At 39.6% G+C, this 13,636-nt stretch overlaps 1 protein-coding gene and 1 long non-coding RNA gene across 2 annotated transcripts in view; one reads left to right on the forward strand and one right to left on the reverse strand.

Annotated features, from left to right (window-relative positions):
• Positions 1–9,723, forward strand: part of LOC124393806 — a 12,319-nt gene extending 2,596 nt beyond the window's left edge. Inside the window, exons 2-3 of the long non-coding RNA XR_006927383.1 lie at positions 9,264–9,510; positions 9,603–9,723. This is a non-coding gene — a long non-coding RNA (uncharacterized LOC124393806). The remainder of the gene's footprint in view (positions 1–9,263; positions 9,511–9,602) is intronic.
• Positions 1–13,636, reverse strand: part of igsf9a (immunoglobulin superfamily, member 9a) — a 42,943-nt gene that overhangs the window by 21,330 nt on the left and 7,977 nt on the right. The window contains exons 2-3 of the mRNA XM_046861829.1: positions 9,619–9,720; positions 9,307–9,501 (exon numbers count right to left, since the gene is read on the reverse strand). Coding sequence (XP_046717785.1) covers positions 9,307–9,501; positions 9,619–9,694 — 271 coding nt within the window. The 5' untranslated portion in view covers positions 9,695–9,720. The remainder of the gene's footprint in view (positions 1–9,306; positions 9,502–9,618; positions 9,721–13,636) is intronic.

A 13,636-nucleotide genomic window follows, 5' to 3' on the forward strand; every position in this document is an offset into this window, starting at 1 on the left:
GGTTTTTCCCTCATAATGGCGACACAAACTTAAATTACTGTCTTTATTGATCGTACAGATAAAAACAAAACATCATTCAAATCTGTAAAATGTCTATGATTATATATAAAAGCTTCTTGACTTGACTTGAAGAGGTGCAGTCTCTCCGGTATCACCTCATTAACTGTCCGTGTGGAAACATAGCAAAGGCTCTTAATGATGTACATATGCTTATATATATATATATATATATATATATATATATATATATATATATATATATATATATATATATATATATATATATCACATGCTGTACATATGATACATGTTTATCTGCACTATTTGCACGATTGCTACTTTTTGCACTTCTGGTAGATGCCAAACTGCATTTCTTTGCTGTGTACCTGTACTAGGCAAACCCAGCCATTAGGGGGGCACAAGCCAAGCCCGGGTAAATGGGGAGGGTTGTGTTAGGAAGGGCATCCAGCGTAAAACATGTGCCAAATCAAATATGCGGATCACAAATGAGAATTTCATACCGGATCGGTCGAGGCCCGGGTTAACAACGACCGCCACAGGTATCGTTAGCCGACAGAGTACCGGTGGAAATTGGGCTACTGTTGGCCGAAGGAGGAGAAGGAGAGGAGGAAGATGTCTACAGAGATGGCAGGAAAAGGAGCAGTGTAGGAGAGTAGAGGATTGGGTTGGTACTTTGAATGTTGGTACTATGACGGGTAAAGGGAGAGAGGTAGCTGATATGATGGAGAGGAGAAAGGTAGATATGCTGTGTGTTCAGGAGACCAAGTGGAAAGGGAGTAAGGCCAGAAACTTTGGAGGTAGGTTTAAACTGTTTTATCATGGTGTGGATGGAAAGAGGAATGGTGTAGGGGTGATTCTGAAGGAAGAGTACAGTAAGAGTGTAATGGAGGTGAAAAGAGTTTCTGATAGGGTGATGATCGTGAAGGTGGAAGTTGAAGGATGATGATAAATGTCATCAGTGCCTATGCTCCACAAGTTGCCTGTGAGATGGAGGAGAAGGAAAGATTCTGGAGTGAATTAGATGAAGTGGTAGATGGTGTACCTAGGAAAGAACGATTGGTGATTGGGGCAGACTTTAATGGGCATGTAGGTGAAGGGAACAGAGGTGATGAGGAGGTGATGGGTAGGTATGGTTTTAAGGAGAGGAATGTGGAAGGGCAGATGGTGGTAGATTTTGCTAAAAGGATGGAAATGGCAGTGGTGAACACGTATTTTAAGAAGAAGGAGGATCATAGGGTGACGATAAGAGTGGAGGAAGGTGCACACAGGTGGACTATGTGCTATGCAGGAGATGCAACCTGAAGGAGATTGAGACTGTAAGGTGTTGGCGGGGACAGTGTAGCTAGACAGCATCGGATGGTGGTCTGTAGGATGGTTTTGGAGGCGAAGAAGAAGAAAAGTAGAGTAAGGATTGAAAGAAGAATAAGATGGTGGAAACTGAAGGAGGAAGAGTGTAGTGTGAGGTTCAGGGAAGAGGTCAGACAGGGGCTTGGTGGTGGTAAAGAGGTGCTGGATAATTGGGCAACTACTGCAGGAGTGATGAGGGAGGCAGCTAGAAAAGTACTTGGTGTGACATCTGGAAATAGAAAGCAAGACAAGGAGACGTGGTGGTGGAATGAGGAAGTGCAGGAGAGCATTAGGAGAAAGAGGTTGGCAAAACAGAAGTGGGATCGACAGAGTGATGAGAAAAGTAGGCAGGAGTACAAGGAGATGTGGCAGCAGGTAAAAAGGGATGTGGCGAAAGCCAAGGAAAAGGCATATGAGGAGCTGTATGAGAGGTTGGACACTAAGGAAGGAGAAAAGGATTTATACCGATTGGCCAGGCAGAGGGACCGAGCTGGAAGGATGTACTGCAAGTTAGAGCAATAAAGGATGGAGAGGAAATGTGTTGACTAGTGAGGAGAGTGTGTTGAGAAGGTGGAGGGAGTATTTTGAGCAGCTGATGAATGAGGAAAATCAGAGAGAGAAGGTTGGAGGATGTGGAGTTGGTGAAGCAGGATGTAGATAGGATTAGTAAGGAGGAAGTGAGAGCAGCGATTAAGAGGATGAAGAATGGAAAGTCGGTTGGACCAGATGACATACCGGTAGAAGCGTGAGATGTTTAGGAGAGATGGCAGTGAGTTTTTAACCAGATTGTTTAACAGGATTCTGGAAGGGAGAGGATGCCTGAGGAATGGAGAAGGAGTGTGCTGGTACCGATCTTTAAGCATAAGGAGATGTGCAGACCTGCAGTAACTACAGGGGAATTAAGTTGATCAGTCACACCATGAAGTTATGGGAAAGAGTAGTGGAAGCCAGGCTGAGAGAAGAGGTGACCATCTGTGAGCAACAGTATGGTTTCATGCCGAGGAAGAGCACCACAGATGCCTTATTTGCTTTGAGGATGTTGATGGAGAAGTATAGAGAAGGACAGAAGGAATTGCATTGTGTATTTGTGGATTTAGAGAAAGCGTACGACAGAGTGCCAAGAGAGGAGTTGTGGTATTGTATGAGGAAGTCAGGTGTGTCAGAGAAGTATGTGAGGGTGGTGCAGGACATGTATGAGGACAGTGTGACGGCAGTGAAGTGTGCAGTAGGCACGACAGACTGGTTCAGGGTGAAGGTTGGACTGCATCAAGGATCGGCCCTGAGCCCTTTCCTGTTTGCAGTGGTGATGGACAGGTTTATGGACGAGGTCAGACAGGAGTCTCCCTGGACTATGATGTTTGCAGATGATATTGTGATTTGTGGTGAGAGTAGGGAGCAGGTTGAGAAGAGCCTGGAGAGGTGGAGGTATGTGCTGGAGAGAAGGGGAATGAAAGTCAGTAGGAGTAAGACAGAGTACATGTGTGTGAATGAGAGGGAGGGCAGTGGAGTGATGTGGTTGCAGGGAGAAAAGGTGGAGAAGGTGGAGGAGTTCAGGTACCTGGGGTCAACAGTGCAAAGTAATGGAGAGTGTGTTAGAGAAGTGAAGAAAAGAGTGCAGGCAGGGTGGAGTGGGTGGAGAAGAGTGACAGGAGTGATTTGTGATAGTAGGGTATCTGCAAGAATGAAAGGGAAAGTTTATAGGACTGTGGTGAGACCTGCGATGTTGTATGGATTAGAGACAGTGGCATTGAGTAAAAGACAGGAGGTGGAGCTGGAGGTAGCAGAGCTGAAGATGTTAAGGTTTTCGTTGGGAGTGACGAGGATGGACAAGATTAGAAATGAGTTTATTAGAGGGACAGCACATGTAGGATGTTTTGGTGACAAGGTGAGGGAGGCGAGATTGAGATGGTTTGGACATGTGCAGAGGAGGGACATGAATTATATTGGTAGAAGAATGCTGAGGATGGAGCCACCAGGTAGGAGGAAAACAGGAAGGCCAAAAAGGAGGTTCATGGATGTGGTGAGGGAAGACATGCAGGTAGTTGGTGTGAAAGAGGCAGATGTAGAGGACAGGGTGGTATGGAGACGGATGATCCGCTGTGGCGACCCCTAATGGGAGCAGCCGAAAGAAGAAGAAGAAGAAGAAGAAGAAGTACCTGTACTAGGCAATGACAATAAAGTTCTTTCTTTCTTTCTTTCTTTCTTTCTTTTTATCTATCTATCTATCTATCTATCTATCTATCTATCTATCTATCTATCTATCTATCTATCTATCTATCTATCTATCTATCTATCTATCTATCTAATATTAATATGCTTTGAGGTCCAGTTAACAGCTAAAACAGGTAGAAGTAATAACTACTTTTTACTTAAGTACATGTCAGAGCCAAGACTTCTTTACTTTCACTTAAGTAAAAAGATATAATCAGTACTTCAACTTTTACCAGAGTATTTTAAAACATGAGTATCTGTACTTCTACTTAAGTAATGGATGTGTGTACTTTTGCCACCTCTGCTAATCACATGTCTGTCTTACTGCATGTGTAATCTCATGTTTTATACCTAATCTTATGTCTATAGTCTAATCTTATGTCCAATGTCTTGTCTCGTTTCCAATATCTAAGCTCATGTCTTGTGTCTTATCGCATGTCTAATGTCTAATTCATCTTCAAAGTCTTATCTTATGTCTAATTACATGTTTAATGTAATTAGACGTCTTCGAGCTTTTCGTTCTGTCCCAAACCTTCACCAACTCCCTCAACACATTACTGCAAACCTTCTGCCACACACCGCCTCAGGGCCTGGAACAAGGGAATCCATCCACTCCTTCATCCCCCCTGTCAGACACACACACACACTCTCAGGTTTCAGATCAGAATAAAGACATAGGGAGAGGGAGAGGGAGAGGAAGAGAGAGGGAGAGGGAGAGGGAAAGAAAGAGAGGGAGAGAGAGAGGGAGAGAGAAAAGGAGAGGGAGAGGGAAAGAAAGAGAGGGAGAGAGAGCGAGAGAGAGGGGAGAGGGAGAGGGAAAGAAAGAGAGGGAGAGCAGGTAGAGTTTCATCCTGAGCCACTTTATCCAGCAGCTTTACCTCTGTTGTTCTGTTTTAAGGCCGTGTTTTCATTTGAAATTTGAATCATAACGAGCCGAAACTTCAGTGTCAGGCTGTGAACAGAGAGAGAGAGCGAGAGAGAGAGAGAGAGAGAGAGAGAGGAGAGGGAGAGGAGAGGAGAGATGTGACGCGGGGCTTCGGGTCACCCCAGATGTAGGGGGTGGGGTGGGAACCAGGGGTAATAGACGGGGGGAGGGTCTCAAGCCTCGGGCACAATGGACACAACCACACTGTTATAATATACTCACAGACTAACAATGTGGGCTTTCTATTGTTCAGACAAGCCAACAATTACACACACACACACACACACACACACACACACACACACACACACACACACACACACACGCACACACACTTGCCAGTATCAGTATGTCAGTATGTGTGGAAGTTAGGAAAGATAGCAATGAATGAGGAGAGAAGAAAACAATTCGAAAATAAAAGTAATAAGAAATAAAGGAAGTAAGGAAGGAGTGAGAATAATGTAGGAAAGGAAGGAAAGAAAGAAAGATTGAAAGGAAGGAAGCAAAGCATGAATGAGGTAAGGTAAGAAAGAAAGAAAGAAAGAAAGAAAGAAAGAAAGAAAGAAAGAAAGAAAGAAAGAAAGAAAGAAAGAAAGAAAGAAAGAAAAGTGTGAATGAATGAGGGTAAGGTAGGGAAGAAAAGAAAAATAAGCTATGGAGAAAGGAATGAACAATTAAAAGAAGGAAGGAAAGCATGAATGAGTGAGGGTAAGGTAGAAAGAAAAGGTGGGAACATTGAAGGAGAGAATGAATGAATGAAAAAGAAAGAAAGAAAGAAAGAAAGAAAGAAAGAAAGAAAGAAAGAAAGAAAGAAAGAAAGAAAGAAAGAAAGAAAGTAGTGGGGCTAAGGTAAGAAAGAAAAGGGGAGGAAAGAAAGAAGGGGATGAAGGAAGGAGAGAGTGAATGAGAGAAAGGTAAGAAAGCAAAGAAAAGAAAGAAGGAAGGTACTGTAGGAAAAGACAAGTGTAAAGAAAAGAATGAAGCAAGAAGAAAAAGAAGAAAGAGAGATCGAACGGTATAAAGAAAGAAAAGGACACAGAGAGAAGAATAGAATTATTCTTCTTCACCACATTGGCCATTACTCGTTTTTAGACGTTTTTAGACGTGTTTTTTTAGACGTCCATGTGAATTCGCTGTTACTATGGAAACAGTAGTGTATCAGGCCGAGTGTGAGAAAATGCACCTGCGTTATGGCTCCTGTTTTACGGAGTAAAAACTCAGGTGCACTTCCTGGATGTGACACAAGACACTGAGCTCTCAGTCCCGCATGCCACAACACACCAAAAACATGACATCACTTCCTGTTCCTGACCAAACCAACGTTTATGGTGACCTTGAGGATCATTTACTGATGAGTCATTAGATTTTATTGTCATGAAAGAAAGAAAGAAAGCATAAAAGAAAGAAAGAAATTCTAGAGATGGAGAAAGAAAGAAAGAAAGAAAGAAAGAAAGAAAGAAAGAAAGAAAGAAAGAAAGAAAGAAAGAAAGAAAGAATCAGAGGTGAGGCAAGACGGAAAGAAAGAAAGAAAGAAAGAAAGAAAGAAAGAAAGAAAGAAAGAAAGAAAGAAAGAAAGAAAGAAAGAAAAATCAAAGGTGAGGCCAGATGGAAAAAAGAAAGAAAGAAAGAAAGAAAGAAAGAAAGAAAGAAAGAAAGAAAGAATCAGAGGTGAGGCAAGACGGAAAGAAAGAAAGAAAGAAAGAAAGAAAGAAAGAAAGAAAGAAAGAAAGAAAGAAAGAAAGAAAGAATCAGAGGTGAGGCAAGACGAAGAAAGAAAGAAAGAAAGAAAGAAAGAAAGAAAGAAAGAAAGAAAGAAAGAAAGAAAGAAAGAAAGAAAGAAAGAAAGAAGGAAGAAAGAAGGAAGAAATGAAGGTGAGAATATAAAGACTATAAACATTTGATTTTATTAGTTTTAAGTCTTATTGAGACGTTACTACGGAAACAAAGAGCCAACCAATCATTGAAGCCGATCGTCCTACAGGTTCTTGTTGTTATTTTACAAAAGCAGAAATGCGACACTGCATCTTGAGATCCAGGAAATCGCTCGTATTTTTAACGGTTGTGACCCGAAGGACTTTACTTCCATTAACCTACGAGTTCCTGAGTAACACTAACACACTACAGCGTGCAACACAAGACCACCGGAGACGCGTTTTCGAACCCGAGGGCTTGTAAATGACACCACACTTCTCATCATCAGCATCATCATCATCTTCATCCATTCCTCCCTCCCGTACTCTAGTCTTGATCTCTTTCGAAAGTCAACAGGAAAACTTTTGTTGTTGCACAAACAGAACGTGAGCTCGGCTTTAGAGGAGACGCCAAATTCTAAATCCTTCCAGACGTCTTTGTTCTGCTCCTGTTTTACATCAGGAGAGGGTCACATATCCTTGTTAGGGAATGTTCATCTTCATAATACATTTTAGGGTGTGGGGAGAGTTTACAGTTTCATAATAGCTTTAAAAAAAAATACCCCAAATGCTTCTTTGGGCCCGGGATTATCGGCAAACGTGTGCTTCTGGAGAACGTACGTTATATCAGTAATGAAAAAAAAAAACCCTAAACAGAAACAGATTAGCTCCTGATATGTTTAAAACACTTTGCATTAATATAACTGCAAAAATTATCCTTTGTATCACAACTGGGAAAGTACAGTGTGCTAATAAGAATTCACTCCTTCTGACTCTGTACTGTAATTGCAAGGAATTTAGACTACAAAAATTTTTTTAACATGTAAACCATTTAATCTGTGTTTCGCTTCAACACTTCCAATTAGCCGCTGTGGTTTTTGAACAGAATTTGAGGAAATGGAAATCACATAAAAATCGCATGCAGTCAATGGAAACCAGAGGCACGGTAACCTCACGAAATATCGCATAAATAGCATTTAAAACATGCTAGCAATCGCTAATAGTTTCCATGTACAAACTAGCAAGCTGACTCAATTGAAGCTTTGCCATCTTAGCAAAACCTCCAACAAACATTCCTTGCTAAATCGTTGTGGAAACCGGGAGACGGACAGATGCCCAGGAGACCGTCCCACAGCTAATGAAATCTTTCTCTCAGCTAATGAAAGGTCGTAGGGTCGAACCCCCCGAGTTACACAGGGGGCACGGTGGCGCTATAAACTCTGCACCCTGCACAGTAACTATGGCAGCTTCCAGCCTCCACGCTCTCCCCCACATTAGCGCCATTGTGTGTCTGTTAAGAACCAGCTCCGCTCGTAGCCCATTGACTCAGGTATCCTATTCATAAACGCTCTTTGTGCTACAGCCTCATGATGTAATGAGATCGAGGAAAAGCGAGAACATCGAGCCCGACACGGAAGAATACAGTTACAGCAACGAGGTGTATGGGTTGAGCCACATAGCCAATAGAGCACTAGCAATTTTAAAAGACAACAATGAGGTTTGCTTTGGGCGAACTCACAATTTCAGCCTGAAAGTCTTAGTTCAACCTTTGTACCTAAAAATTAATTATTACACACAAAATACATTTATTCGTATATCATTCTAATAAATCCTTGCTAACAAGATCAGGTTTTTTTGCCTGGTGTTTCCTTTAGCAGTCAGTGGTGGACAGTAAGGAAATAAATTCCTTACTCTACTTAAGTAGCTATTGCGCAAATCTGTACTTTACTGAAGTATTTTAATTGGGGGAGACTTTAAATTCACTACATTTCAAAGTCAAATATCTACTTTTTAAATAGATGATGGAAGAAACTTCTGACTCGAATCCCACGTTTTACCGCGGTTCCAATCTGGCGCCCTCTGTTTATCGCGGAATTGCATTCGCCCCATACGATTTGTCTCAGCCTCTTTTTTGACATCGTAGGACACTTCAACCAATAAACATGCGGAGAAACTTCACGTAGGCTACGCTACTACGTCATACTGTATTTCTACCAATTTACACACATTTCATCTCGCTATATTCTTGCAAATGTTTTCTGTGTGTGTTTAAAATGTGTGGGAGGAGGATTTACGGCTTAAACAATAAAAAAAATGCATTTTCAGGATGACGTCTGTTTATCGCGGTTATTACTTTATCGCGGGCGATTTTGGAAACTTAACCATTGCGATAAACTGTGAATTACTGTAGTTGAAGGTTTTGTGCTCATAATAATCAACTTGGTTGTGATGGGATTTGAACTTGTGATTTTCTGATCCATACCTCTTATAGGATCTTTGTATAGGAAGGGGTAGTATGACATTTTCCTTTCATTTATGTATAAGTAGGAGACCCAAATCTGTTCCAGCTCCATGAAGATGTTCTTTACATGTGTTTGGAGTGAAATAGCTCTTGCTGTAGAGCTCCAACTCTACAGAACATCTTAGGGATCAATGTGAAAACTGATTGCACCCCAGGCCTCCTCACCTTCTCACCTACATCAATACCTGACTTTACTAACACCCTTATGGTTGAATGAATCGCCACAAATCTCCACAAGTACACTGCAAAATCTAGGAAGGAGGAAGCTTAGTGGCTAAAGCATTGGATTTTGGATCTGAAGGTTGTGAGTTTAAATCCCAGCCACACCGGCTGCCATTCCTGGGCCCCCGAGCAAGGCCCTTAACCCCATAGCTGCTTAGTTGTATAAATCCATAAATGTAAATAGATAGAGTGTACAATATTGAAAACACCAAGCCACTCTAACAGACTGAACAAAAACAAAAGGTTGCCAGATTTCAGAAAATTACTTGTCAAACTGTATTTTTAAAAACTATCCCAAAACATTTTCTTCTGAATCTTTGGGCAGGAAAGAAGTTGCTAAGGCGTGCAGTCGATTCTAAAGAACTTACCTTCGTATCTGGGATGAACTCGTGGTGCATGAGCTCCAAACTTGATAAGGATGGGAATGTCGTAATCCTGACGGACCCACTCGACTACATGCAGCGGAGCTGAGAACACTCTGGCTGGAAGACTGAAGGGACAATTCAGCAGAGCCGAACCTCCCTGTTTCACCCTCAGCGTCGACAACTCGCCTCCGACTTCACCTACCACAGGTATAACACGTACCATCACTTAATAATTATAACCTGTTTCATTAATTACATGTTTAATTCTAATTATACATCTTTATACTGTAAAATATCAGATATCGTGATCCTCACCAAAGAAGCAGAGGATCGCAGCAGCAGTAATGATCACTCCTTGGACTGGAAGCTGCTTCAGTGTCATGGCGGACATTTAAACACACTCTGACATCTCCTGAACTGGTTTAAAAAAGATCAATCAGGTCAATTAGTGTTTATCAATGAACAATCCCCAAATCACAGATCAATAAGTTTCAGTTTGTCCCATATTTACTGTTGTAGAAACTGAATTAAAGATGAGAATAATCTGAATCAATGAGCATGATATTTCCCAAAGATTATTATTAGCATTTTTTTACCAAACAGAGAGTTGAGTGCAAAAGTTTGTGTACCCCTATGCCAAAACTCTTTCTCAGTAATTGATAATAATGAAAAAACAAACGCAACCAAATTCCATTTGATTTATGTCGCTTTTTTAACATCTTTATAGAAAGAAATAGATTAGAAATATACATTTTAAATAGAAAAAAACTTTATACATTTTTCCTATACATTCCCTAGATCCCTATCAATCTTTAGATATTGGTGACAGTGGTGAAAAAAAATCTCCCTGAGAATTAGATCAGGAACCCATTCACATCTAAACACCACATTTCCCTTTATTACAACACTATATGAAGATGGGTATTGGGATTTGACTTTTCCAGCCATATGTAGTTCTTCACGAAACAGTTTTACAAAATTTGTATAGGACGCATTATTATAATAGCAAATGGAGACTGAATGTGGAATGGGATGTTCCAAAAGATGCACATACCAATCTTATACTTAGGTGTCCACCAACTTTGTCTATGTAGTGTAGCTTTTCATAACATGCTCTCATATACAAATCCTCGACACCACACCCAAATCCAGCGCAAAGGGATAATCATCCATCTATTCTTTTGTATCTTCCTTATACTCTGTTTTTCTTTGTTTTTCTTTGCATAATCTTTAATAAAATTGTTCTTGGCGTCATAGAGAAGAATAACCAAGATCTAAATAGAGCTCTTACCATTAATGCTCATTATTTTAATATTATATTGTAATATTATCATATTATTTGGCGATTCTGTTGAAAAAAAAAAGTGTATTCATTATTCTATCTGATGAAAAATGAATGTAGTGCTATGGAATATACAATAATTAATCAGGATTTGTGCATGTAAATTGTTTCAGTCTACGCTTTAAACCAAAAATAGACATAAATACAAATCATAGCTAGTTATAGTTATATTAGGAGTTACATTAAAGGTCCATGCTTTTAATGATTGACCTCTGTATGTTTTATAATTCATGTAAATACAGTACCATTTGGATGCAGTCCTAAAAAGACCTGAAAGGACAGTAATCATGTGACCAGTGACTCATATTCTGGCCTCATTTCCCTTAATTCAAATGAGCAGCTGAAGGAAAAGCATGACGTAACCTGGATCTGGGGCAAACCTGCACATGTCTCACTCTTAACAGTGTAAACACTCTAATGTGTCACCTCCATGTCATGTCCAGGTGCAGGACAATGACAATAGTTTACCTATTAGTTAGAAATTCATTCATAATATCCAGTGAGAAGTTTTCTGTCTGGTTTTGTTTTGGTGTTTTGTTTTGCTTTATGAAAAATCTTAAATCTCTTCAATTTCTCAGAGTTTAAACGAGAAAGGAAAGTTTTTATCTAGTAATAGTAGATAACCTCATACCATGGACCATTCTCATCCACTCAATGAATTTGATCCACCTAGTTAACACTAGAGACTCCTTCCACAATGGTTAAATTTTTATCCAGTTATAATTACAATTTGTACCATGGAACAGCCATTAAACACATTTATTGCAAATATTATTAATTTCCTCACAAAAAGCTGCAAAGCGTAAACTCCTCTGTTCTAAACACTTGATTACATCTTTATCTCTGACATTTACAAAGTTCTGACACCGAGACTCATTACACAACGGTTACACAAACATCTCCACACATATCGATGATAACACTGTTTTAATCCACTTGTTATCCAGTTTTAAACACTTGTTATCAATTAAACGAATTAATTATCCAATAAAGTGACTGGATCTAATTTGGACACTTTCATGTAAACGATTTGGCTCCGCCCCCTGGGTATGGCCTAGCCAATAAGTAAGGAACGAGCTAAATATGGAAAGCACATAGTATATTTTTACCAAATTGACCATTTAGGCATAAGTTAGGCTGCTACCTCAAGCTAAACTGCTGCTATTGTTGTTTTTATTTATATCTGCTTATTGATTTTTAATATACAAAATTTCTAATTAAAACCCTTCCAGTTTTCTAAAACTGATCTATAATAAAACAGGGATTATCAATTTGTTAACACCGGCCTCCATGTTTTCAGAAGCTTGATCTAAAAAAAACAACCGCATCAAAAGAAAATAGGCAGGGCTTTGGAATGTGGGCGGGGCTTGTAGTCATATAAATCGTAACCATTATCAGCAATTACACGGTTCTAGTCTTTCTCAGTGAATGAGCAGTTACTATAGAAACGATAACATAATCGAACCAGTGCTTTAACATCACTGCCTGCTCACAAAATGGAAAAACTCATGTTCGGGAAAATGAAGGAACCTTCTGACCAATCAGAATCCGGAGCAGTCAGGAGTCAAGAGCACTCTGATATTTACTGTACCATGATCCTAATTGTAGCCCTGCAATCTTTCATTCTGTCTTGGTATTTAGTTTAACAGGTATACTAAGTTTTTTCCATTCTATATTTATGGGGGAGACAAACCTTTGCTCTCGACTATATCTGGAAGCTCTGTTGATGTGACTCGTTGAGTTGTTGAGTTGTGGAGTTTATAGCACTATTTAAGGCCAAAGTCCTGAAAGCAAACACACACTGTTTGATGGCTGTGTGCTGCTAAAGATCAAGCGAAAGCCATCAGCTATCTAACAGCTTTCAGGAACAAAGGTTGTGTGTGTGTGTGTGTGTGTGTGTGTGTGTGTGTGTGTGTGTGTGTGTGTGTATGACAGGGTTATGTATCATCACGGTTTCTCTCAGTGGGAATGTTTACACACACATTGTGAGCTTTCATGAAAAGATTTTCGGAACAAAAAAAACACATGAATCTTCAGTTAAATCGATCTAAAATTGTGTATAATCCTCTTTTTAATCCGTCTTTTTTGTCAGCAGAAAAACTGAAGCATTTCTCCTCATTTGGGAAAAAATAAACGGTTAAAATGTGCATAAAATCGCGCCTATGCCATTTGGTCTGACTTCATTTCCATATAAGGAACATTAGCATTCAGTCACAATGCGTTTTATTTTTATTTTGCCCTCCATTGTATGTCCCAACAAGGCAGAATGGGGTTTAGGGCGGGGATTTCTAACCATATAAAGTCTATACGGTGATAAATATACAATGAGAAAATGTACATATATAATATAAATAAATATACAATTGATATACACTATAATCAGGGTTTCTGCGGATCTCACAACCTCAAATTTAAGACTTTTTAAGAGCATTATGAAGTTAAATTAATACCTGTATCAAAAACACACAAATATGTTGTTCGCAACTGGCCTTAACCAAACCCTAAATTCTTTTCATTTTCAAGCCAAGTATCGCTAAACTTGCACTTCCACATAGCTGCAAAATAAATCCGTCTGTGGTACAATCACTCGCTCCAATAACGGAAATATGATTGGCTGTTGCACTTTGGTTTAATTTGGAGTCGTAATACAGTAAATTATATTTAAACTAGCGAAAGAAAGAACTACAACACCATGGAAACTAACAAACAAAAAAATGCTGCTGGAGCAAATTAATAAACATGAACATAAGAAAATTAAGAAAAGATTTAAGATCTATATAAGTATAATACACTTGTTCGAGATGCTCTGCCTTTTACCATATACTTTATATAATATTGCTCAGACGGCATGTGATCCTAAACGGAACAATGTTGTAAATCTCACTGTGATAGGCTGCTTTAAATTATGACATCACTTCCTCTACAAGAAGATATTTCATCATCTTGCTACAAACATGATTGTAAAAAAGGTGTGATGGCACATAGGAACAA

The sequence above is a fragment of the Silurus meridionalis genome, chromosome 11, assembly GCF_014805685.1.
Source record: "Silurus meridionalis isolate SWU-2019-XX chromosome 11, ASM1480568v1, whole genome shotgun sequence".
Classification (NCBI taxonomy): Eukaryota; Metazoa; Chordata; class Actinopteri; order Siluriformes; family Siluridae; genus Silurus; species Silurus meridionalis.